This window comes from Tenebrio molitor, chromosome 3 (genome assembly GCF_963966145.1).
Source record: "Tenebrio molitor chromosome 3, icTenMoli1.1, whole genome shotgun sequence".
Taxonomy (NCBI): Eukaryota; Metazoa; Arthropoda; class Insecta; order Coleoptera; family Tenebrionidae; genus Tenebrio; species Tenebrio molitor.
Window position 1 is genome coordinate 13841333 of NC_091048.1, and position 26050 is coordinate 13867382.

Below are 26050 nucleotides of genomic sequence, written 5' to 3' on the forward strand. Positions count from 1 at the left end.
TCATGTGACACCAGCCTTATTGAAGTTTACACGTTTTGACCGTGTTCTAAATGGGATGGTTAATGTTTCCGTGCTATTTAAAATTCACCATAAAATGGTCGTTGTTTATTTTACTAGGGGTATCGCAACTTTGATAAGCCATACGCATCTCGATGAAAACATTCTTATCAATAAGTGTCACGTCATGACGTAATTTAATGGCATGCGTTTATCTTTGTGTTAAAGCGGATTTTGTAATTAGTGATTGTACTGTCGTGATCGTAGTTACATCTCTCCTAGTATGATTAGTAACAACGTTTTGGTGTTTTTTGTTAATGGTAAAAAGGTAAGAGTCGTTAGTCCTTGGTCATCGCATTTTGCAAACATGAAATAGGAATCGGATAAATCAATTCGATAACAATTACTACTTCAACTTGGTTAATTATGCATTGTACTTAGGCAACCAGTGTTACATGCACAATTAAAATAATAATTCAACTTTCAAAATAGTATTTGTTACGTTACACGAAAACAATAATATCAAATTAAAAAGAATACATAAAATCAAACCTTCTTTGCGAAATGTTAGATATATTCGCTCGAAGATTAATATGAAAGTAGGGGAAGGTGGGGTAAGATGACGAGATTAACAAAAAATTAAGTTTTGGCCAAGAAAACGTTAATATAATTAATTAAAAAGACAGTAACATGTTACGTTGATATATTACTCTTAAATTCCACATGATTTTAAAGTAAACATAAGTTTCAATATTACTCAAAATGAATATAAACAAAAAATTGTATTTTAGTCATCTTACCCCATAGTGCGGGTAAGATGACGAACATAATGGACTAAGTTGGAGCCTTCATACATAAATCAGAAACAAACTCTCCTTTGCCACCATGATTGAAGCAGTCTTCCTGACACCATTTTTTTTTCGCTTACTTTGAATAGGACGATTAATAGTTGATAAGGGCTTAATTTCCCAAAGTGAGGTGATTTTGAGTTTAAGCCGCTAGGGCCTGCTTCTTGAGGAAAATGAAAATAGTTTGCACTTTATAGATGGAAGTGTTGCAACTCTTGAAGATGATGAAGATGCTTCGTCATTATTATTATTAAATAAAATAATGTATTTAGAGATTCGTCATCTTACCCCCGTAATGTTACCCAACCTCACGTTATGGAAGTTTTTCAAATTTACAGGGTGTTTCTGAAATACGTGTGTTACTTTTAACCAGTAAAAGAAATCACCAATTTATAAAACTTTTCTCTATAACATTTTGTAAAATTCGTAAAAGTATTCCAAGATTTTTTGCCCCCCAATTTTTACCAAACGAGTCGTTTTGTGTGATTAACTAGTTTCTATTTTTTGTAACCATGAGAATCTAAATTTTCATTATTTATTTTTTTCTATAACAATGGAACTTTTTAACAAAGCTCTGTTTCTATCACAACAGAAAATTTTCGCCCTTACCCGTAGGCGGGTATACAGTTTCATGGTTAATTTATTCCAAATTTTAAATCAATTTGTATTGCTTTTTCGTAAAAATGTTATAGAGAAAAGTTCCATGATTTGGCGCGTCCTTCCACTGGTTAAAATTAACACACGTATTTCAGAAACACCCTGTATATAAAAACCATTCAAAGATTTATACAATTTAAACAGAATACGTTTTTGTCACTGATATTATGTAACCTACAACAGAAATCAAATTGTTTTTACTTGTGATTTTCCAATAAAAAAAATACCAAACACAGAGTAAATTTTATAATGAAACATACAGTTCTAAAGAACGGCTTCTAAATAAATAAATGCGAACTGTATCAGAATCTTACCGGCTGATATTAAATCACCTACAAACCTCTAGTTGGGAGTGTAAAAAAATGTTTTTAAATTTGTAATGGTTTATCTGTAGTAATCATTCGTCATCTTACCTCGTTCGTCATCTTACCCCAACTTCCCCTACATATGTATATAATTATGTAAGAATAGGTCATTAATACCTACAATTTTTTTAAATCTAATTTATCTTTGTTAATGATTTAAATATATGTACCTAAATATATTTCTTGTTACTAGGTGAGCGACAATGAAGTTGACCCTGAGTGGACACTTCTTTATTATTTAAGAAATAAACGTATCCTTTTTTAAATCGCGAATTTTAACCATAAAGAAAAGTCAAGGTTAAAATAAAGCTTCTAATTGGAATTACATATTGATTTATATTTATCTTTATAATATTCCCCCAAGCGAAGATGCCATTGTGTATTAATACATATATGTGCTAAAAATTGGAATCTTGAAGCTAATGATAATGAAATTTATTTTCTAACTTATTTTTTTAAATAACTAGAGGTAATAATTCTCTTTTTACAAAGTTTTTTTTGTTACTTATTTTAGCAGAAATAATACCTAATAAGTAAAGTTCGAATTCTATGCAAATTGCATATTTGTTTCTATGACGTATATAGACAAAATTTTGGATTTTCTGAGCGTATTAACAAATTTTGAATGAAATTACGTCATTTTGAAAATGCATATTTTGCATATTTTAAGCGCCTTGAGCATATTTTGGGAAAAATGCATATTAGTGCATATTTTTCCAATTTTCCAGATTTTTTTTTGTTAAAAGTATGGAATAAATTCGTTAAAATTCACAAAAATTTTTTAAATCTTTGGACCGGTCAATTTTAGTTTATACATATTTTAATACCAAACAAAATTCCAAGGAGATTTGTTTTCGAGTGATGACGTCATCGGCATTTTTCTTAATAGAAACCCCCTATTTTTTTTTAAATTCTGATAGCCCTTTTAATTGTCTATCTAAACGACAGAATAAAAAATAAATTTTATAACGCACAAAAACAAGTCAAATACCGTTACTAAGTACTTAAAATTAAGGAATTAAATGTTCGAATTGCCATCCCCCAGCTTGTTGTCTATGAAGGAATTCCTCCTGCTTTAGTTTTATCTAGTTTTATCACCGCACCCAATCAAAATTAAAATTTCTATAGGTTGTGTTTCTGTTAAATGAGCCCTTTTTGAAAACGTTTTGTAAAACAAATAACACAAACGATTGAAATTGGCAGTACTATTTGACTGTTTGATTTATATACTTGATTTTTGACTTGTTTTTGTTCGTTACAAAATTTATTTTTTCCAATTTTTTTTTCTCAAAAATTTCCTTATCTAAGATAACAAAATTTTTATACTGTCGTTTAGAGAATTAAAAGGGCTATCAGAATCAAGAAAAAAAATACGGGGTTTCCATAAAAAAAAAACATCGATGACGTCATCAGCATCACTCGAAAATAAATTACTGCTTGGAATTTTATTTGGTTTTAAAATATGTATTTTTATAAACTAAAATTGACCCGTCCAAAGATTTTTTTGAAATAAAGTTTGTTTACTTTTTAATGAATTTATTCCATACTTTTGCCGCTCACTGTATATTAATAAATTTTGAATAAATAGATTAATTCTGTGAAATTTGTCTTTTTTTTTATAAAAGCATGTTTTTTGCATATTTGTGCATATTTCACTGCATTTTTAGCTAAAAACGTGTATATATATGCGCATATTTTCTTCATTTTTTAGTGCATATAATCCGAGCTTTACTAATAAGATAACTAGTTATTTTTAGAAAGAATGTAAAAACAATTACTTCAATTAACTACTGCTCCTGAACGAATTTAAATGATAACGTAATCAACAACAGTGTGTGATCTTTTAAAAGACAAGATAATTGCGCATTTTGTTTTTGAAATGTTTTTTTCTTAATATTGTTAAAAACTGTACAAGAACGTATTTATAAAATTCTGTATGTGTATACAAAATTTCTTTGTCGTATATAATTTAAATTTTTCCTTAATTACATTACAAAGTCCGATTGTGTGGTACGAAATTAGGTTGTGGTGAAGGAGGATGTGGTGCTTGTACTGTGATGATCTCAAAATATGATAGAACAACCAATAAAGTCATGTATCCTTTTCTATTAGCAACATCTTTACTTTTTTATTGTATTGTTACCTTAGTTAAAACAGTCATTTGCCAGTTAACGCATGTTTAGCTCCAGTATGTTCTATGCATGGATTAGCAGTAACAACCGTCGAAGGAATCGGTTCAACCAAAACTAAACTACACCCAGTTCAAGAACGGATAGCAAAATCACACGGCTCACAGTGCGGTTTCTGTACCCCAGGAATTGTAATGTCGATGTACACCCTTTTGCGAAATTCTCCTAAACCAACAATGAATGAAATGGAGGTCGCTTTTCAAGGAAACTTATGTCGTTGTACCGGTTACAGACCGATCATAGAAGGATATAAAACGTTTACTGAAGAATGGGAACTAATACAGAACAGCAACAAGATAAACGGACAACAAATGAATGGGTGTGCTATGGGTGACAAATGCTGTAAATTGCAAAATGATGTAGTTAAAGACTCGGAAGAAGTTTTATTCAAAGCCAGTGAGTTTACTCCGTATGATGTATCACAAGAACCGATTTTTCCCCCAGAACTAAAACTCACAGACGAATACGATCGTCAATATCTTGTGGTAAAGGGAAATAACGTCACTTGGTACAGACCAACTAAATTATCAGAATTATTAGATCTTAAACAAGAATTTCCCAATGCGAAAGTGGTTGTAGGAAATACTGAAATTGGAGTGGAGACTAAATTTAAACATATGGTGTATCCTATTATAGTACAACCGACACTTGTACCAGAAATGGTAGCGATGAGTAGTAACGAGAAAGGAGTGAGAATTGGAGCTTCGGTCACTCTTATAGAGGTGGAAAATTATTTGAAAAATGAAATTCGACAACAACCAGAAGAAAAAACAAGAATTTTTAAAGCTATTATCAACATGCTAAATTGGTTTGCTGGCAAACAAATTAGAAGTGTGGGTGCAATTGGAAGTAATATAATGACCGGCAGTCCAATTTCTGATATGATACCGATTTTAATGGCCAACGAAGTTGTACTTGAATTAGAGAATAAAAACAATGGGACACGTGAGGTACTTTTAGATGAACATTTCTTTACTGGATATAGAAAAACTGTAGTCAAACCTGAAGAAATTCTGTTGGCAATTCACATTCCCTATACCAATCCAGATCGGTATTGTTACGCTTATAAACAAGCACGAAGACGCGAAGATGATATCGCTATTGTAAATGCGGCCATAAATGTAACATTTGAACCTAAAAGTGATATTATATCGGACATAAACCTGGGTTTCGGTGGTATGTCTTTCAAGACTGTTACAGCTCCAAAAACCAGATTAAAATTAAAGGGATTACCTTGGAATCGAAATACTTTGGAAATAGCGTTCACTTCCCTGCAAAATGACCTACCCTTAGATCCAGGAGCGCCTGGTGGAATGATTCAGTATAGAAAATCACTAACCTTGAGCTTATTCTTCAAAGCCTTTCTGGCTATTTCAGCGGATTTGCAAAAATACGTCCCTCACATTAAAATTGACAAAAGAGAACTCAGCGGAATGGAAGGTTTTCATTCTAAAAAGTACAAGAGCTCGCAATATTTCAGCGTTGTACCACAAACACAAGAAAAACGTGACGCACTTCAACGCCCCATCGTCCACATGTCCGCCTATAAACAAGCGACAGGCGAAGCAGTATACTGTGACGACATCCCATTTTTTGAAAATGAGCTTTATTTGGCTTATGTGACGAGTACTAAAGCACACGCTAAAATCCTCTCGATTGATCCTTCGGAAGCTTTAGCGATGGAAGGTGTTTATAACTTTGTTTCTGCTAAAGATATCGATGAAAAGCATAATTTATTTGGTTCCATTGTTCACGATGAAAAAGTGTTTTACAATGATAAGGTCACAAGTCAAGGACAAATTATTGGAGGCATTGTAGCTGTTGATCAAAACACCGCTCAAAAAGCAGCGCGGAGAGTTAAAATTCAATACGAAGAAATCCATCCAGTAGTGATTACGATTCCAGATGCTATCAAATACAATTCGTTTTTTGGAAATCCGCATAAGATTATCAAAAAAGGAGACATTGACAAAACTTTGAAAGAAGCACCTCATGTTCTCGAAGGTGAATGCCAAATGGGTGGTCAAGAACATTTTTATTTGGAAACCCAATGTGTTGTCGCTGTTCCTAAAAAAGAAGACAATGAAATTGAGCTTTATTCATCCACTCAAAACCCTTCTGAAGTAGCTGTAAGTTAGTTTTGACATAACAAATGAGACAAAAACGTAAACCATGTTAATCTGTTAGGCGATGCTAGCTGAAGTTTTGGGCATACAGCAGAATAAAATTGCTGTCAGAGTAAAAAGACTAGGAGGCGGTTTCGGAGGTAAGGAATCAAAAGCAATGATAGTAGCAGTGCCTGTAGCTGTTGCTGCGGTTAAACTGAATCGTCCTGTGAGGTGTATGTTGGATCGAGATGAAGATATTGTGATGACAGGAGGTCGCCACCCTTTCATGATGAAGTATAAAGTCGCGTTTGATGATCAGGGTAAAATTTTGGGAATTCACATTAAAATATATAACAACTGTGGTTATTCGGTTGATTTGTCACCTTCAGTAAGTGTACTAAAAGCATTTTGCCGTTTATTGGAGTCACGCTTGCAGGTTTTGGAACGAGCCATGACACATTTTGAAAATTCCTACAGAATTCCCGTTGTTCATGTTGAAGGTTACTTATGTAAGACCAATCTTCCATCAAACACGGCATTCAGGGGGTTCGGAGGACCACAAGGTATGTTTGCCGCGGAGTGCATACTTCAAGACATAGCCGATTATCTCAAGAAAGATCCCATTGTACTGAGCGAACTCAATTTGTACAAAGAAGGCGACATAACACACTACAACCAAAAACTAATAAATTGCACAATCGACAAATGTTGGAATGAGTGTATGCAATCCTCTAGCTATTACCAAAAACGAAAAGAAGTGGAGAGATTTAACACAGAAAATCGTTTCAAGAAACGTGGTTTGAGCGTGCTTCCCACCAAATATGGCATAGCTTTTACGGCACCACATCTGAACCAAGCAGGAGCACTAATCTTGGTCTACAATGATGGTTCCGTTTTACTGTCACATGGTGGGATCGAAATGGGACAAGGCCTCTATACTAAGATGATACAAGTTGCCTCCAGAAGTTTGGAAATTCCCGTTGAAAAAATACACACAGTCGAAACTTCAACCGATAAAGTTCCAAATACATCTCCAACTGCTGCCAGTTCTGGTTCGGATTTGAACGGTATGGCAGTAATGGAAGCTTGCAATGTCATTAAAGAAAGGCTAAGGCCATACAAAGAAGCAAATCCTAAAGGAACATGGGAGGAGTGGGTAAAGAAAGCTTACTTTGACAGAGTGAGTTTGAGTGCGACCGGTTTTCATCGAACGCCGGATGTAGGATACGACTGGGAAACTGGGAAGGGTAACATGTTTAATTATTACACTTACGGCGCGGCTTGTTGCGAAGTTGAGATCGACACTCTGACTGGTGATCACGAGGTCCGTACAATCGACATTGTTATGGATCTTGGTATGTACCATTTTGACAACAACACTCGATTAACACATCTTTTTTAATCAGGTGAAAGCTTGAACCCTGCAATAGACATAGGCCAAATTGAAGGTGCCTTCATGCAAGGATACGGTCTCTTTGTCCTGGAGGAGTTAGTGTATTCACCGACGGGAACTAACTATACTAGAGGACCTGGCACTTACAAATTGCCAGGATTCGGCGACATTCCTGGAGAATTTAACGTATCCTTGCTGAAAGGAGTGTCTAATCCGAGAGCCGTTTATTCTTCGAAGGTTCGAACATATTTTAGGAAAACTAAATGTATTACACAACACATTTTTAGGCTGTTGGAGAGCCACCTCTTTTCTTAGGTTGTGCAGTTTTCTTTGCTCTTAAGGATGCTATAAAAGCGGCCAGGAAAGAAAATGGTTATGACCCAATTAATTTCAAATTAGATTCGCCTGCAACGTCTGCAAGAATTCGCATGGCTTGTCAAGACAACATTACCTCAAAGGTATTTACTTCACTAAAATCATGAAATTATTATTACTATTATTATTTTAGCTTAAGGAACCAGAACCAGGAAGTTTTACACCTTGGAATGTATATGTTTAAAAATTTTGTGTTTGATACGTTTTGAAATACATATAAATACCGGGTGTTGGTTCGTATTTTTTAAATGTTTATAAAATTTATTTTATTCGCTTTAATATTTTTGTAACAAACAGGTGTCACTTGTAAATTAAAGACTTTAAAGTTAAGAAAATTACATTTTTATTGATTTGATGGTAAAGAACTAAAACAAGACAAAAAAGACAGCATACGTTTCAACTTTTTTAAGCTGATTCGTCGTTTTTTTTTCTTGATTTTAGCTTTATCATCATAACACTTATTTTGTGTTATTTCATTACACTCTTGACAAGTTTGGGAAATTTCCTGATTGTTATCACCAAAATTGTCTTCTATCTCTTTAAATGGTAACATAGATTCTTTGTCGTCAGGGACAAGATTTTGGTTTTCTACAACTAATGATTTACGTTCTTCTGCAATTAATATTTCATGTTCTTCTGTAACTAATGCTTCATGTTCTTCAGCGATTAACTGTCTTACTTCTTCTTCTGGGACATTTTTTTCTTCTTTTCGATCGCTGAAATTGATCTGTTCATGTATTCCTTCTTGTGATAAGTTAATTTGCACGGATTTTTGCGAACATTCGATGGTAGTTTGTAACGACTTACTTTCGATGGAACGTATTTCAAGCCCACAGTTACTCGAATTGTTTGTTTCGATTTGAACTTCAACACAATAACCATCGAGTGATGTTTCCAGCGGTGGATTAATTAAAGCTTTAATGTCGGGACGTTCGAAAAAACTTCTCGAAACCTGTCTTGACTTTATTGTGGAGTATCCGCTTTCCTCGGAACCAGGAGCGCTAAGCGATTCTGGATATTGATCAATTAATTTTGTCAATTATTTTAAAGATAAAGCTTACCAACGATGTGATCTTGGCTTCGTACATTTAGTTCTTGATTATTGATGTCGTCTGATACCCCACGGCAACAAGAAATTTCACTCAAACTTCCACCATCAACGATCTGGAAGTCGTACCAGTCGTCTACTTTTTTGGTAGTCACAGAAAATTCGTTATCCCCGTCAGAACTTGAAGATTTATCAAGTTCTTCAACAGCGTAAGAAAAATCTTTCTTCAAGAAATTATAGTTTTCGCTCATGATTTCGTTTAACGCTTTGTCCATGGGTAATTCAAACAATTCCTTAAATTGATCACAGTTCACCAATTCCATACAAGGACAAGGAAGATCGTCTTCGTAGAATTCTTTCATTGTACTGAATGCATTCTCTGTTTCTGCTGACATGGCTTGTTCTGTTTCGTATGCATTTAATGCAGTCGGAACAATTTCTTTGTTGTCCGAAATAGTTAACCTTGCTTCAGATGAATTAACCACATCGTTATCATTAGTAGTAACGGTTAAATATCTAATTTCAACAACTTGAGGTGGAATAACTGATGCTTTTTGAACTTTATTTGCCATATTTTTTCGAAGACTGTCAGAATAAAGTTTACGTTTTTGCCAACGATTCAGCTTCTCATCATCTTTGTACGATTTCGTTAAAAAAAAACTAGTCCCGTTTTTCGACGAATCAAGAGATTTGTCGCCAAATGTGCTGTTACTTAACGACGTTCTCGTAGAAGCTCTGTCAAGCGTTTTATACTTTTTTTCCAAACTTATTTTATTATTCTGTTGTAATTTTGTGTCGGATTTACTTGTAAAAGAATTCTTGCCAGATTTTCTGCTACTTTTACTCCATACCGAACTGGAACCATCATTAGATAGTTTTGATGGAGATTTAATACCTTTCCGAGAACTTGATCTATCTATAAACTCCTTTTGATGACCCAGTGATGATGGTGATAATGATTGATTTCTGCTGTTACTTGAGCTGGGCTTATTAATATTACGTATTGGTTGTTTATCACTTAATTTGCTCTGTTTAGACAAAGTTGATAATCTACTCGCCTTGGACTCTTTCTGAACAAGTCGTGAGTCAGTCGATGGACGAGCAGCTTTCTTCTCTTTAGCTTTCAGAGGAACTTCTGTTGGTTTATTTGGAAATGATGCCGGACTAGAAGAAACTCTCACTTTACCAGATCCAGTAGGTGAACGTAAATGTATTTTATCTTTTACATCGTTATGAACTTTGCTCCTGCACTTTGAAGCAGATGCTGTTTCTACATCTGCTTCCTTACCAGCTACAGAACAAGCAAAAAGATCGTTACTTTTCTTATGCGATCTTGAACTTCTTGGCGATTCTTTATTTAATTCAACTAATTTTCCATTGTTACTCAAAATGGGTATCTTTGACTTGTGAAATCCAAATTTGTTCGTTTTATTTGCTTTACCTTCATCTTTACCAACCCGACTTGTTTTAATGGAATTTTTATCGGAATCTGGATTAATAACAACTGAGGAAATGTGAGTTTCAACTTTAAAGTTACATTTTTGGTCAGTTGTAAACTTTCTGGATTTTCTGTGTCGTTTCTTCAAGGTGTCTTCCATTGATTGTTCCGACATATCTTGGTACATCTTGTTGCTGTCGCTGAACGTTTGATATGCACTACTAATTTCAGATTCACCATCGATATTATATCTGTAATACTTTTTAAAGGCTTTCAATTTTTTCTTTTTCTCCAAGAAAACTTCATTTGTAGTGTTTGCAGGAGTTATTTGAACAACTGAGAATGTATTTTTTACCAAACAAAATTTGTGACGTAAAGGATTAGCTCTGCTCACATTCTGCAACCGACGATTTAATTCCGCTTTCGCACTATCCGGTGATCTACCTTGTTCTGTAGTTTTATCCCGGGTTTTATTTTTCTTTGTTTTAGAGTGGGTCGTTAAATCACCATTCTCTTGACTTTCACTTTCTTTCGGTTTATGTGGTGACAATTTCTTTTCAATTTTTTGTTGCATAGTTGACAAGTCATCAAAAACCAACGCCTCTTTTTGTGTTTGTCTTGATTTTCGTCTTTTTGTAGTTAAATAATTCTTTTCTGCATCTGAATGATGTTCTTTTAGAAAATCATTAAAAACCACAGCTTCTTTTTGCGTGTGTCGTGATTTTAGTTTATTTATAGTTTTTGTTGTTAAATAATTCTTTTCTGCGTCTGAATGGTGTTCTTTTATAATGCGTTCACCTTTTGATTTACTTCTTTCATGATGTCGTTTTGGCAAAACTGTTGATACATCTTCTTTGCCTTTTTTTTCATTTCTTCTTGACATTTTTTCCGCTTTCTTGGTGGTGCTGTCTATCGAGGTTTTACACGGTAAAAAATCTATGTTAGGATTATCTTCGCTGTAGCGATGTACTTTCTTCGAATGTCCACCAATTGTCGAAACGAATTCTGCTTTGTTTTGAAAGCCATCTTGTTTATCAAACACAAAAAACTTCTTTAAGAAATTGGAACTAGTAGATGTATTTTTTGGAATATCTTTTGTATTACTGATTAGTTTAAATATTTCTTTTTTAGTTAACCACTGGTAATCATCGTTAGTGCTTTTTTGTGTATGTTTTTGTTCTTTGATGAGTTTTACAATATCGTCTTCTCTCTTCTGAATCCTTCTTTTATCAGGTTCGATGTCATGGCCACCTGGTTTGTATGCGCTTCGATTTTGCTTATCATCAGGACATTTATCTGGCACTCCCTCTTTGTGTAATTTTTTCCTGTGCCTCTTTATTTCTTCAGGTGATATAAAATATATTTCAGTCTCGCTTGTAACTGTGTTAGGCAGTGATTCTTTTTTTTTGTGTTTTCTGAGAATAGATTCGTTGGATTTCTTTCCCTGACTCCTGTGTTTATCTTCCGGAGAGTACCTCTTTGACGAACGTCTCGCATTTGGTGTATCTGCGTCATTTGCACTTTTAATTTTCCGTCTGTTCGATTTATCAGTTTCCTTTTTGTATAAATATTTTACTAGTTTGTCGTTTAATTTTTCATTAGCTTCTTCTTGTAAATTCTTTGATACAAAAAATCCAAATTTTTTAAATTGCTTATGCATAATATGTTTTCACTTTCCATACAATAACGCATCATAACATGGTGAAGCTTCACTTCTAGGTGGACTTCAAAAACACTTTTTATTGTTTACGGTGAAATTGGGTAAAATAACTGTGATGGGTTAGGTGATATAAACGATTGAGTATACTTTCCATTACATAATTTTAATTAGTCGTCGAAATTCAGCTCAACGAAAATTTGAAATTTCATCACTGTCAGTCAGAAGTTCCTAGAATTTATTTTTTCACCTAGCAACAAAAACGGTCGGGGGAGTAAAGTAGGTAAATAGGTATATTAAAAGTGTTCAAAATAAGCTTACATTATTTGATTTACTATACTTAACAACATATTTATATGACTATGAAACTTTGGTGTCTTGATTCTCATCTGATTCCTTTTCTAGATGTGTGCCTTCGTACAATGCGTTTCTTCTCAACAATTCTTGCATTTGGAGCATTTGGAATTTCATTTGAGAGTATTTGTATCTGCATTGTATCCAATATATCAATGTAACACCAGAAAAACTATACACTGCAAAGTTGCAAGCAGCCATCGGTCGACTTTTAAACATGAAATGAGCCAAACCCAATCCTAAACCACTGTAAATTCCATATAAAATGCTATTTCGAAAACATGGAATTTTCGAAACATCGCGCCCAAAAATCATCAGACTCTAAAAACAAAGTTAGATGGCGCTAATAAACCAGACCAAAACGTCATCAATCGTAATGGTGGTAATGACAACCGACAATAAAATAAATATATAAAAGAATTGAAAATTTGTACAGGTTTTTGTACTTACATACCTTGTCTTCAGGTGGATTCTTTTCGACATTATCGTCAGTCATTTTACTTTTGTATCACTTTTAAAAGTCGAGCTCGCAAGTGCTATAAATCACGTTAGTGTTTAGATTTGTAGGTTAAGGTCGTACGTCGTAGCGTCGTACATTCGTAGTCTGCGCAACTTGGGACATTAACTACAAGAGGTCACTTTCCTTGCTCGCGTAAAAAATATAGGAAAACCAAAATAAACTTCTGACTTTGATTCGCATAATTACTGTCTCAATTTTTATAATTATTTAGTTCATGAAATCGTAATTAAATTGCAATTTTCTGTAGCTTATACGACGACATCTTTTTGTTGGTAGAGTATATAAAAGCGTCACATGACGACACGTGAATCCAATTCCAATACTTGACTTGTGCAGTTGCTGATTTTGGTCGGGCTGTAGAGGACGTGTTGTTGAAGATGTCTCATCCAACCAATATATCGGGTAAACAGGCTACAAGGGAACAAGTTTTGGCAGTTTGCCGTGATTTTGTCTCACAACCAAGACTTAGTAAGTAATTTTTACGGATTTATTTGGTCAAAATCGGCAGAAAATTGGGCGGGTCGTAGTGTAATGGACGACACAAAACGGGTCATATGACCAAAATTTCCAATGAACCTAAATTTATTTTACCGGAAAATCGATTAACATCAACAAACGATCTCAAAATATCTTTTTCGATTGTAGGTTTATGTATATTTTTAAGGAATTTGAAAAGAAATCAGCTGTTTCGTTTGTCATGTGACCAAATCTCATGACAGCCACTCCTCCTTTTAACTAAAATTTTACTATTTTTATTACAGCTTATAAAACTGTGACTGGTGTAAACGGCCCGTTAGTAATTTTGGACGATGTCAAGTTTCCCAAGTTCAACGAAATCGTCCAACTTAAGCTGTCCGATGGCAGCATTCGATCCGGGCAAGTGCTGGAAGTCAGTGGATCAAAGGCTGTGGTACAGGTGTTTGAAGGAACTTCAGGAATTGACGCTAAACACACCGTTTGCGAATTTACCGGAGATATTTTGAGAACACCAGTTTCTGAAGACATGTTGGGGCGAGTATTCAACGGTTCGGGCAAACCCATAGATAAAGGTATAATGGTGTTATACATTATGTGTAGATTTGTCGAGTGACATATTTTATTGTAACTTGGCCTCCTGTTATTTCATCTTGTGATTTCCTTACCACATTCAATTTAAGGTCCTCCAATTTTGGCTGAAGACTTTTTGGACATTCAGGGTCAACCCATTAATCCGTGGTCGCGTATTTACCCAGAGGAAATGATCCAGACTGGTATATCTGCTATTGATGTAATGAACTCCATTGCCAGAGGTCAAAAAATTCCAATCTTCTCTGCTGCCGGTTTACCTCATAATGAAATCGCCGCCCAAATTTGTAGACAAGCTGGTCTGGTCAAGGTGCCTGGCAAATCAGTACTCGACGATCACGAAGATAATTTCGCCATCGTGTTCGCCGCTATGGGTGTGAATATGGAAACTGCGCGATTCTTTAAACAAGATTTTGAAGAGAACGGTTCCATGGAGAACGTGTGTCTTTTCTTGAATTTGGCCAATGATCCCACCATTGAGAGAATTATTACTCCCCGTCTCGCCCTTACAGCAGCTGAATTTATGGCCTACCAGTGCGAGAAGCACGTCTTGGTCATCTTAACTGATATGTCTTCGTACGCCGAGGCTTTGCGTGAGGTAGCGTTATCTTTCAGTTTCAAAAAATAATTCAGATCATACTATGTATTTAATCTTGCGAAGCAAGACATACTTCTTTGCAGTATCTTTTCAAAATCAAATAATACAAAATAACGATTTTGCGACTTCAAACATTTATGTCAATATACATATAACATAAATTTGTGCCACCAGTTTTGTATTGTAAACTGTTTTGAAATACGTGTAGGTGTCAGCTGCTCGTGAAGAGGTACCTGGTCGTCGTGGTTTCCCTGGTTACATGTACACCGATTTGGCGACAATTTACGAACGTGCTGGTCGTGTCGAAGGTAGAAATGGTTCGATCACCCAAATCCCAATTCTTACTATGCCCAACGACGATATTACCCATCCAATTCCCGATTTAACGGGTTACATTACTGAGGGACAGATCTACGTAGACCGTCAGCTTCACAACAGACAAATTTATCCACCAATTAACGTGTTGCCTTCTTTGTCGCGTTTGATGAAGTCTGCCATTGGCGAAGGTATGACAAGAAAAGATCATTCTGATGTGTCCAATCAATTGGTAAGTTATCTGAAAGTTTGGTGTAACCTTTCTGATTGTTCTTCTACTTAGTATGCTTGCTATGCCATCGGCAAAGATGTCCAAGCCATGAAAGCCGTCGTCGGTGAAGAAGCTTTGACTCCTGACGATCTCCTGTACTTGGAATTCTTGTCGAAATTCGAAAAGAATTTCATTACACAAGGTAGTTACGAAAATCGTTCTGTATTTGAATCGTTGGATATTGGTTGGCAATTACTCCGTATTTTCCCGAAAGAAATGTTAAAACGTATTCCTGCAGCCACCTTGGCAGAATTTTATCCAAGGGACTCGCGCCATTAGATTCTTTTTGTTATTTACCTCACGATAGGTTTGTTTTAAAAATCCACTTATTTTTAGCCACTTGGAACCAATTATGGTGCAATTTTGTAAATACCAAACACGTCTATATCGTACTTCATTTTTTCCTCATTTGTAAATTGCAAATGTTACGCCATTTTAATTAACTAAAATATTTTAAAGTAGAAAAAGGAGACAATATAATTGTAAAATATCACGATAGGCATTGATATTATCATTGTTGTTATCTGTTAATAGCACAATTTTTTTTCTTTATTAAGGAATTAAAGTGGAAAGTGATGACATTCCAATACATTATAATTCTTGTTATTAAATGTTGTATAAAGCAATACACCTACCAGCTTTCAGTATTTTTATTTTAGTTGTACATTACGCGGTGAATGGAAAATGCTATGTAGCGTTCGACAACTCTTTTTTGGTGTTATTATAAGTAAACAACCTAATATCTTTAGATTAGTGTAAAAATTGTGAATAAATGTATGATGTTACAAATCTTTAGATTTTGTCATGCTCTACGCCTTGTTTTAATTTAGAGAATGAAGTTACGTGTTTTATGTAAAATATTGTTGAATAAAGGCTGTACAAATTCTGCATTTTTTTTTCTAAAAATCTACACGAAAATATCGTGTAGATAAAATAAAAATGGGCGAGTAGTTGCACTGCTCAATGCTCATTTGTTGCAGCGCGTTCATATCGTGCGTAGCGTAGCGTCGCTGTGCAGATGTAGTTCAGAATTTAATTTTGTGTTGGTGTCATTTATATTAGATTGAATTGAATATATTGAAAAGGGGTGAAGTTCGTCAAAATTACTGCAAATAACTTAGGTGAGTTTCTGTATTTTCACAAACGTTAAGTTATTAAAGTTATAAATTCCGGTTTCGACATAACCTCAATTTTTGCACCGAAAAAAGATAATCACGTTTTTGTCAGTTTTTAGGAAAATAAATACCAACTAATGTTTTACTTTTACTTTAGATTGACGTGTATGAAATTATATTCTCGAAAAAAAATTCCTTGAAATACCACCTACGACTTTTTAAAATAAAACATAATTTATTTTTGTGCGATTGGTTCTTCGCCTTACGCAACCCCGAGTAAGCAATCACTTATTAGTGATGTGTCACATGATCCGTCGTGACACGTTGATTGGTATCCGCGTGACTTAAGTCAATTCTTGTTGTCAAAAAATAAGAAAAAGCAGAATTGTGAGAGTGCAAGCGACCATTGTGTTTTGAGGGGCACTTGTTGGTCGTCCCGCATCGGCTTTTGTCAAGAGATTGAGAGTTAATTGAAATTGAGTCCGATGTAATTTACGAATTTAGCCCACCATTATCTGTTGTGTGTAATCTCCTCGCCGGCCGACCTTGTTTTACAATTACGCAGCGTTGTAGACTAGCAGTCCTCGCTTTTACTCTTCAAAATTTTTTCTTGCGGATCACGCCACCGAAATGACACGTTGACACGTAGTTCATTGGGCAGGACCGTAACAAAAACAATGCCATTGCCAATGAGAACGTTATCCTCAACAAATAGAGTTGGAGCGGTCGGCGCTGTTACGCCCCTGTTTTAAAAACGGTAAATTAACCAGAGTCGGTCGGTTCCCCCGAGCATTTATTACCATGAGTGAGAGGGGACTACCGGTAGAAGAAAACAGAACTCATTCACTCATTGTTACATTCGACACTAAGCAAAACGGTACGTTTTCGGGGTGGTTAGTAAGAGCGTTTACCCCAAATCGAAGAATGGACAATCGCACACGTTAATAGTGTTAAATAAATTTAAGTAACTTGGTGCGTGACTGGATTTTTTAATTGCCTATGTCGAACGTGGCTAAGTGATATTTTTATATAGTACATGCGGTGGTTGCAATGGAGACGATTCTAGAGTGTGTTATTCTGATGGGGTTCATGTACTGGGCTTTTCCTAGCTTTTTTTCAGAGGGAATATCCAGGTGTGTATTGAATTGTTTTTCGATTATTAGAATATTTGTCCCGAAAGATGTGAAAGTATGCAGATTTTTATATTAGTAACAACAGTGAGAATTTAGTCCGTTCACCTCCTTAAACTCTTTCATAATTTATTTTGCTCGCGCTTAATAATAATAAATAATGAAGAATTATGAAACTTTTGTATTTACGGATTTGTGAAGATATTTTAAGAAATGATAAGTCATATGATTTCCGCAATTTACATAGAATATGTTTCTCCAAAATAAAAATTATTATCTTAATAGGAACGTTTTTTCTACAACACTTGTTGCATGTTAAAGTTCATCTTTTGTAATAAGTTTTGTTATTATAATTTCATTCGACCCACTTCTTTGATTGGAAGTTGGACCCTTTCTTTCTCAAATAGACTAGTGTTGAAACTTACTTACAATAGCGCAAACAATTTGCTATTGGTATCTATTATCTTTATCAGTGATTTACGGCATACACCAAGTTTACTTAAATTTTATAGTAGCTAATAAATTCAGAAATTACCTTAGTATTATATAAGAAAGTTACCAACGTTTTGCACTAACTTGTCATTGAGTAGGGTTGCTCACCATTTCTATTTTTTCAGTCTTCTGTATTATTACAAGTTTAGAAATTTTAGTATACCTACTCCGTCCAGCGAGAGTTAAAATTAACCCAACACTACAAAATGCACTAGAATACATTCATTAGAACATAATTTCAGGGCAAAAATGTTACTGCTTGAAGGATATATTTAAAATTTTACGAGCGCTAGGTAGTACATACTTTCTCTACGTAGAATTTAGTGGTTTTCATGTCAATTGTCAACCATTCTCTCGCTGCACAAACTTTACTATATTATAATGTTAAATTATTGCGCTTATATTTTTTGACGTTTCATAAGGGAGTTTATTTGTTGATGATTCATCTCATTTATCCCCTTACTAAAATTTATGCATCATTTATAATACGTAGATTTAGATGCTTGTAACGTAGTTTTTTGGTTCAATGTTTTGTGTGAAGGAGAAAACCTCGTCATGTTTTCTAAAGAAAATTGAAAGTGCTTAAACGGTTTTTAATATTTTCCTTGAAATGCTATTTAGTATCTAGATAACGTATATTTGGCATTGATAATCGAGATGTCCAAAATGTAAATGAAAACCTCATTTTCCACGTAGCTTAAGATTTTTACATTGTCGATGAAGAAAAACTTTCTTGTGCATGGAAGCAGAACCAGGAAACGTTATGCAGTACAATGTTATTCATTAGGTACATTGTCGGTCAGTTCCTTCAATCTTTGTATGATGATTGAATAAATAAATTTTATCACGAAAAATGTGGACCATAGTTTGTTTATATTAAAAATTAATTGTAAATTATCTTTAATTACATAGTATAGGTATTAACTATTTTCCTTGGGCAACAAAATTTACAAAAATAAATTAAGATTTCAGATAATTCAGGTGATACTAACTTGTTTTTGACGAACAAGAATTATAAATGCCACAATTTAGGAAAGTCAAAGTTCTTATCTGATTTATTGCCATTTGTTAAATTAATATGAAGTGCCATAAAAATCTAACTTGACTGATTTCATCACAACAAAATCTAAATTACGTAGCCGTTCGTTAGAAACTTTCTAATTTCCGAAAATCGTATTAATATGAAAATTGGTAACCGACTATAATCTACTGCTCCAAGTTGAAATAAAATATGTATTTACAAAATAGCCACACTTCCCGAAATACCGGAAATCGACGCCTCTTTAAGTGGAAAGGCCCTATCTTGATTTCAAATTTGGATTCTACCTTAAATTTTGATTTTAAAACGTCCTTTTGTCACCGTTTTTGACCTGTCATCTTTTTGTTAAAAAAGCCCAGTTGCAGGGCTTCATTAAAAAATGTATAAGCCATGAACCATTGGAAATAGATAATTGATTTTTTTGTATTGAATTTCTAGGCTTGGCCGATCTTTTGCGCCATTAGTGACATTTTTTTCATATTTCATACGCCTACTGGAATTTTTCAAAATCGATAATCAAAAAATGTCGAAAAGTTATTTTTTTTAAATGGCAACTTCCATTTCTGTCAGTAGATATAATAGTTATTTAAAGCCACTTTTATTAACATTGTGTATGCCTATTTTCAGCCGTTTTGGCGTAATTTCTATTTTAAATAAAGTATTGTTTTCTTTTATCTAGCAATTGTTTTATTAGAATTTTTATTCAAAACTCGCATTGCAATAAATACATATGTAGTAGATAACAACATTTTTTCCTAAGCGTACTAATCATTGTTGACTGTCTCAATGAAAACGGTGCACACATTCAGCTTTGCGTTAAAATATTTGTTTGTTAATTTGCTTATTTTTTATTATTTTATGTCCGATCGGGCGATTTTTGCCTACTTATGGACTAGTTTTTAGGGCGTAATTCAGTATATTATAACCCGGGGCTGTAATAGTAGATTACATACAGAGGTGGGAAGTGTTTCATTCCTGTCGAGAGCTAAGATAGTTTACCAAGGCGTAGCCGAGGTGAACTAATGCTCGAGACAGGAAGGAAACATTTTCCCACCGAGGTTTGTATACAATTTAATTCGGAATCATTACATTTTTAGCAAATAAACAATTAATTTGTTGCAATTTCATTTCTACTGTTTTTCGACAATTCGTGTACGCCACTGGAAAAACGTCATAACAGGGCGGAAAGTGGCCTATTACTGACCAAGAGAGGGAAGTAAAGATAAAAAGGAATGGTTAACTTTCCGCCCTCGTATAAGGTTAGGAATGTGTATATTACAATATGATTCCGTTTTTGCCGCCCTTGTTTATGCCGTTACTACAGTAATAACAATAACTGGCTTCTTCCATCTTCCTGATTTTTGTGTCGTTATTTTAAAATTGAATCTACCTACATTATTATAAAATTCAAAACTTCGACCGGACATAAAATTTTGTGTGTACTATGGCGGCCAAAAAATTTTGGCCGTCACTTTCTTGACATTCAAGTAAAGTGTAAATAAACCTTTAGGAATCGTAACCCCACTTTCGATTCTTGTCAGTTTGACAATCAGTTTGAAGCTCAGATATTCCAAAAATTCGACATGAATAAATAAACAAAATTAGAGCAATCGTACATAGATAATCTGAGGCAAACGTTCTGTGTAGTAGAAATGACAAAATAATTTTGAGTTTTGAAATTTACCACCCAAAAAATAACGTTCATAATCAAGACGGTAATCATGATGACAATAAAGTACGGATTACATTTTTTTTTTTTGAATTGACAAACAATGACGGCCAAAATTTTTTGGCCGGCATAGTACCACGGGCATAATTAGCGTTTGTGACCCTAGCGTGTTATGGCTTCGACTGACGTCTCGAGCCCCAATGTCACGCCGCGGGCCACAAACGCCTTCATTACGTCCTTAATACATAAATAACTATCATTGTTATCTACTATTATTATAGTCCGGACAAAATAAATGTGAATCCTGACTATTAAGGCAAATTATTTAACATGTTCAAATAGAAATTTAAAGAAAACAAGAATAAAGATTTATGATGGGAAACAGATGGTTATCCGCCACCAAAGTTGCAGGTAGAATTTCGAAAACTCGCTGTATTTACATACCTGCCCCTTTTCGAGAACGACCTACGATCTTTATTATCGTTATCATGATGTTAAATAATTTGACTTAATAAAGTCAGGATTCACATTTATTTTGTCCGAACTATACTATGTATGTTTTGAATTTAGTGCAATACATATTTAAGTTTTACCTTTATTCAGTACTTGTAATTTAAATTGTTAGGATAATTTTGATATATGGCATTTTTTTACATATTTACAGTGAATTGAGCACGTATATACAGGTGTCCCAAAAGTACCGCCTTTCCTTGAAGGTGCGCCATCTAGAAGTGTTATGGAGTACTGAAATAGTATATTAAAACATGAGTTTTATAAAACTTATATTAAGACACGAGTCAGATTTGCAGCACGACTGCCGCAGGCAGGCAATGCCATTTTTTCTAATTTGCATATTAAATACCTTTTTTTTGCCATTCAATGTGGAAACGCTGCAAGCATTCGGGGCACTTTTCCAGATTCCGCAATATTATCGGAAATTTTTGTATTATAAAACAAAAATGTTATGTAATTATGTTATACATAAAAATCTTGTTTTTTATTTTTACAAATAAAATCAGTTTTGGCAATTTAGGGAATTTTGTGACAGTTGGTGACACATTTATTTCATGGTTAATATTTAAAGTAAAATTCTAAATTTGAATCTAAACGAAACATAATTGTCATTTTTCGCAAGTGAAATTGCAATTAAAGATGAATTATCCTGAAATGCGGCAAATAGCAGAGAATACTAGAGTCAATTTGCTGCCGGCAGGCAATGTGTGCTACCAACTGAAAAAAGTTCCTAGATTTCGGATGTGTTAACAGCTTTGTTAAAACAGCAAATTAGAAAAAATAGTTTAAAAAATGCAATATCTACTTCTACGGTGACTCCTGAAATGCTTGAGCGCGTTCACGGCAACGCATGTTTAGACGCAAATGGCAAAATTTTGAAAATTTATTTTAATAAAATAGATTTTGTTGAAGTGTTTGGTTGTTGCGTTACCTCTCAAACTCATCAAAATGGTTGCCTAGGGCAAAAATTTGTCCCTGTCATATATCTTAATACTCGTAAATGATAACCCGTACAGGTTTATTTAAATACAGTCTAAAGTTATTTAAGTCAAGAAGCCAGATTCTCATTTTCCCCGGCTGCTACTAGGTATTACTAAGAATTTCAACGAAAGGATCTGACGGACTTTCACTGATAAATTATTTTTTATTATACCTGAATCAGAATCACTGTTTTTGACACTAAAATGCGTGCGAAAAAGGGCCCTTAAAACACTAAAGCTTTAAGGTCGCATTTCTATATCAACGATTAATGACACAGATTACATTATGTCTTTATTAGCTAATCAGCTATATACAAACAAAATTCACCACAAAAATAATAACATAATATTATCCGTTCACCTGACATCCGCACTATCTGTGTCATTTTTTATCCAAATTGGTCGAATGTACTATTGTGGAAAAAAAAGTGGGACATCAACGTCATTGTCTTGACTTTTAATGTGAAATAACCCTTATCCGATTCTAATCCTTCTTTGAATTGATTGACGTTGTCATTAAGTAAGTCCCAAGCAAAATCTACCTTTATCAAAAGAAGGGCATTTGGAAAAGGAAAATAGGAGTATAAAATAAATTTTTAAGCTGTCAGCTAGAATAGTGTCAAAAATGACAATAAAGCTTGAACTACATCGAATTTTTCAAAGCTGACAGAAATTTGATGTCCCATTTTTTATGCTCCCAACAGTACATTAATTTTCCGACTTTTCTTTTGAGTGTACATTAAATCTAGTGATAAATAAATTACTACTGTCGGATAGAAAGAAGTTGGGTTATAAACTGGTGTTTCTAATTATTTTATTTAACGCTATTTAAGGTATTGTATCTATCTAAATCTTCCCCAGAATAGAACTCCGATTCTGATTCTGAATCGGACGTGGCAAGAGAAATAATTATAGGAGGAACATCAACAATAGATAAATGACCCATATACTTCTCCAATGTGGCAACATTATTTTGTGTAAATTACCAAGTTAGTATAACAGGGATTTTAAATATTACCAACAGCCTGTCAACCTGACAGTGCGGATGTCAAGTGAACGGATAATATGTAATGGCCGGCAATAAAAACTAGCCATCACTTTTGTGTTACGTAAAAATCCAAATGTGTAATTAATGCTTTTTTGACACTGAAATTTAAATGATAAATTGACACATTTTTACAATTTTTCCATAGTGTGAAACCTTCTTACGAGAGATAGGTTATAATTATTGTCAAAATTCAGTGACATTTAAAAAAATTATTTGATAGATATTGTCAAGTAGACAATTAATTGACAAATGGACAAACCAAAATTACCAACTGGACATTGTTAATCCTTCATAATATACTTAGACTCTTAAGGCGGCCTTACACCAAGGCAACAATTGGCAACATGTTGCCTGCAATATTTTTTAGTAATGACCGGCAACATTACTAATAGTTATTTGTATCACAATGCTAGAAAATGCTATTTTGCAAGTGCAAGCACGGTTTGTGGAGCAGAGGCGGTAGCCGAGGCGGCACTAGTGCGAGCACTTGCAAAACATTTTCTAGCCGTGTAATACACAAAATTTTTTCGGCCCACAATTTATTTAAAGCAAAATATAATAATTTTTGTTAAAAAATTACCGAATGGGGAATTTATTTTTCTTTCATTGGCAACATAAAGGATCCAAGAAGCAACAGTCACGACCAAAGTCAGTCAATTCCTCAAATATTCAAAACCGTTGTCGTCCTCTCTGTTATTACTAAGACGTCGCTTGGTACCCCCTCGGCCTCTACTGCCATACACAATGTACAGCTTGCGATAAAGGATACAAATTTGCCCGACATCAATATTTTACACTTAAAAAATTGTACAAAAATCTACATGACATTGACATTTTGTGCTGCCAGCCTAAAATCTTTCATTAAAAATTCCTGTTCCGATTTTCTTGCCTAGGCAGGAAAATGCTAGTTTCCAGACGATTTAGACGAATGAAACATCAGTGTTTCTAGACGGAGGCCGAAAAAAATATTGCAGGTAACATGTTGCCAATTGTTGCCTTGGTGTAAGGCCGACTTTATATTATTAATCTCATATCTACTGAACTTTATGTCAAAGTCACTGCAATTTCTTAATAGTAATTAACGTTATAAGTCCGGGAACTCATAGTTTACAGTACGAGTGAGACGTTTAAGGACGAGGCGACGAAGGAGCAGAGTCTTGAAACTCGAAACGAGTACTGTAGAAAGAGTTCACGGACAAATATCGTTATGTATTTTATTTCATCCTACCTCAAATTTCGTTTGAAAGAAAAATTGAAATTATTTTCAAAATAATTCTACAAATGCTCCCCATCTAGTCACATTTTTGGAACATGATTAGCAACGGCTGTTTGCCAATTGTTTATTTTGTTGATTTTGTTGAAATAATTTGCTGCGTCAAAATGACTTCTAAAGCAAATCCTCCAGAAGTTCTAAGAAAATCTGCAGAAGCCTGTGCTGAATTAATACCTAGCAAGTCTGGTGAAAGGTATCAAAAACAATTCAGCCATTTTTGGAAATGGAAATCAGAAAGTAATGTGAAGAAAATTACGGAAGAGGTTATGCTGGCTGCCCTATTTTTTTAGATTTGGTTTAAATGGTTGTACACTGGCGGCCATTAATTTGGAAACACCGGCCTAATCTAGTTTACTGGATATTTCTAAAATTTGATAGTGTAAGCGTTATGTCATGAACTCATGTCACTCATGTCATCGTTGAGCGCATTCAACAGACTGTCGCAGCCGAAATTGATATGTTAATAACATTGTCAAAGTGACAAAGGATTTACAATAGAAAAATCGTGGTGTTTCCAAATTAATGGCCGCCACTGTACCGGGTGTCCCATCACTTGTGTCCCGTAGGAAAATGACTTTAAAACTAAATTATATTTATATGAAGGTATTATAGATGCATAAATACTGTTCACCGCCACAAAAATTGGGTATTACTTTTTTGTTAAAATTAATTACCTAGGTACAGCAAGCAAAAAACTATCACTTTAAAAATTAAATTTTGTTCGATGCAGTTCAAATTTAGTTAGTATACGTTATGAAATAGTTATAGAGAAATAAAATCCGTAATTAGAATTTAATTAAAATGTTTTGATGTAAAGATATTTGGTTAATTTAATTTGGGTCCTTCTACTTTATAAAAATTTATGGAAGACAAAGTTAAGTTTGTGGGTATTATTCTTGTCCGCAATTTATGGTACGAAGACCATTCAAGAGGGTTCCAGCGGTACCTGCCTGTGTTACGGCGTCAAACACACTGCACCCCTCATAAATCTTCGTCTGCAATAAATTTTCATAAAGTAGAACGGCCCAAATTAATTTAACCAAATATCTTTACATCAAAACATTTTAATTAAATTCTAATCACGGATTTTATTGCTCTACCATTTTTTCAAAACGTATACTAAATTTGAACTGCATTGAACAAAATTTAATTTTTAAAGTGATAGTTTTTTGCCTGCTGTACCTAGGTAATTAATTTTAACAAAAAAGTAATACCCAATTTTTGTGGCGGTGAACAGTATTTATGCATCCATAATACCTTCATATAAATATAATTTAGTTTTAAAGTCATTTTCCTACGGGACACAAGTGATGGGACACCCGGTACATATTATTTTATTTGTGAACTAACGTTTTTAGTCTGAGAAAGTATCTTCTTTGTGGCCGAAATTGTTAAATTGTTAATTTGTATTTAGATGTAGTTTTGAATAAAACATTTCTTAAACCTGAATAATTGTTATTGCGATTGTTACTTTTGTGTTTCCAAAGCAACACTTAACCGGCGCCGGATTCAAACTGATGACGTAAAGTATTGAAATTTGACACAGGATGAAACAAATTATAAATTTGGCGTTCACTTATAAACTTAATTTTA

General features: G+C 34.1%; 5 protein-coding genes across 10 annotated transcripts in view; 3 read left to right on the forward strand and 2 right to left on the reverse strand.

Annotated features, from left to right (window-relative positions):
• The first annotated feature begins 42 nt into the window (after positions 1-42).
• ry (xanthine dehydrogenase rosy) lies at positions 43-8267 on the forward strand. The gene is made up of 9 exons (XM_069042574.1): positions 43-325; positions 2061-2118; positions 3866-3962; positions 4025-6185; positions 6244-6552; positions 6601-7519; positions 7571-7794; positions 7845-8015; positions 8066-8267. The coding sequence occupies exons 1-9, from the start codon at positions 281-283 to the stop codon at positions 8114-8116; spliced, it is 4035 nt and encodes a 1344-aa protein (XP_068898675.1). The 5' UTR covers positions 43-280; the 3' UTR covers positions 8117-8267.
• Positions 8258-12321, reverse strand: LOC138126810 (serine-rich adhesin for platelets-like). 3 transcript variants are annotated; one of them, XM_069042576.1, is made up of 3 exons: positions 8994-12320; positions 8740-8943; positions 8564-8648 (listed from the first exon to the last, which is right to left on the reverse strand). In XM_069042576.1, the coding sequence occupies exons 1-3, from the start codon at positions 12076-12078 to the stop codon at positions 8608-8610; spliced, it is 3330 nt and encodes a 1109-aa protein (XP_068898677.1). In that variant the 5' UTR covers positions 12079-12320; the 3' UTR covers positions 8564-8607. The 3 variants fall into 3 exon arrangements, with proteins under 3 accessions (XP_068898676.1, XP_068898677.1, XP_068898678.1); XM_069042575.1 differs by having other exon boundaries at positions 8258-8943; positions 8994-12321; XM_069042577.1 differs by lacking the exon at positions 8564-8648 and having other exon boundaries at positions 8749-8933; positions 8994-12321.
• Positions 12322-12350: 29 nt separating this feature from the next.
• On the reverse strand, positions 12351-13113 carry l(3)87Df (lethal (3) 87Df). Of its 3 annotated transcripts, none has more exons than XM_069042588.1 (2): positions 12884-13113; positions 12351-12750 (listed from the first exon to the last, which is right to left on the reverse strand). In XM_069042588.1, exons 1-2 carry the CDS (start codon positions 12923-12925, stop codon positions 12436-12438), a joined length of 357 nt encoding a protein of 118 aa, XP_068898689.1. In that variant the 5' UTR covers positions 12926-13113; the 3' UTR covers positions 12351-12435. The 3 variants fall into 3 exon arrangements, with proteins under 3 accessions (XP_068898689.1, XP_068898690.1, XP_068898691.1); XM_069042589.1 differs by having other exon boundaries at positions 12880-13113; XM_069042590.1 differs by having other exon boundaries at positions 12351-12772; positions 12880-13113.
• A 144-nt stretch (positions 13114-13257) lies between these two features.
• Vha55 (V-type proton ATPase subunit Vha55) lies at positions 13258-16084 on the forward strand. The gene is made up of 5 exons (XM_069042585.1): positions 13258-13417; positions 13711-13998; positions 14107-14612; positions 14821-15159; positions 15211-16084. Exons 1-5 carry the CDS (start codon positions 13327-13329, stop codon positions 15475-15477), a joined length of 1491 nt encoding a protein of 496 aa, XP_068898686.1. The 5' UTR covers positions 13258-13326; the 3' UTR covers positions 15478-16084.
• Positions 16085-16180: 96 nt separating this feature from the next.
• Positions 16181-26050, forward strand: part of mino (glycerol-3-phosphate acyltransferase mino) — a 59328-nt gene continuing 49458 nt past the window's right edge. The window contains exon 1 of one of the 2 annotated variants that reach the window (XM_069042580.1): positions 16181-16319. Coding sequence is in view for 1 of the 2 variants with exons in the window: in XM_069042579.1 (XP_068898680.1) it covers positions 17364-17446 (83 nt within the window). In the remaining variant the exon portion in view is untranslated. Of the gene's footprint in view, positions 16320-17194; positions 17447-26050 lie in introns of those variants that run through there. The other variant, XM_069042579.1, reaches the window with a different exon arrangement.

Excerpts from the sequence above, each read along its gene's own strand:
- ry (XM_069042574.1), top strand. The coding sequence starts at position 281 with ATGATTAGTAACAACGTTTTGGTGTTTTTTGTTAATGGTAAAAAG. Across the intron at positions 2,119-3,865 it reads TTATTATTTAAGAAATAAAC|TCCGATTGTGTGGTACGAAA; the intron begins GTATCCTTTTTT and ends TACATTACAAAG. Across the intron at positions 7,520-7,570 it reads CGACATTGTTATGGATCTTG|GTGAAAGCTTGAACCCTGCA; the intron begins GTATGTACCATT and ends TTTTTTAATCAG.
- LOC138126810 (XM_069042575.1), bottom strand. The coding sequence starts at position 12,078 with ATGCATAAGCAATTTAAAAAATTTGGATTTTTTGTATCAAAGAATTTA. Across the intron at positions 8,944-8,993 it reads AAGCCAAGATCACATCGTTG|AATCGCTTAGCGCTCCTGGT; the intron begins GTAAGCTTTATC and ends ATCAATATCCAG.
- Vha55 (XM_069042585.1), top strand. The coding sequence starts at position 13,327 with ATGTCTCATCCAACCAATATATCGGGTAAACAGGCTACAAGGGAACAA. Across the intron at positions 13,418-13,710 it reads TGTCTCACAACCAAGACTTA|CTTATAAAACTGTGACTGGT; the intron begins GTAAGTAATTTT and ends TTTTTATTACAG. Across the intron at positions 15,160-15,210 it reads CTGATGTGTCCAATCAATTG|TATGCTTGCTATGCCATCGG; the intron begins GTAAGTTATCTG and ends TCTTCTACTTAG.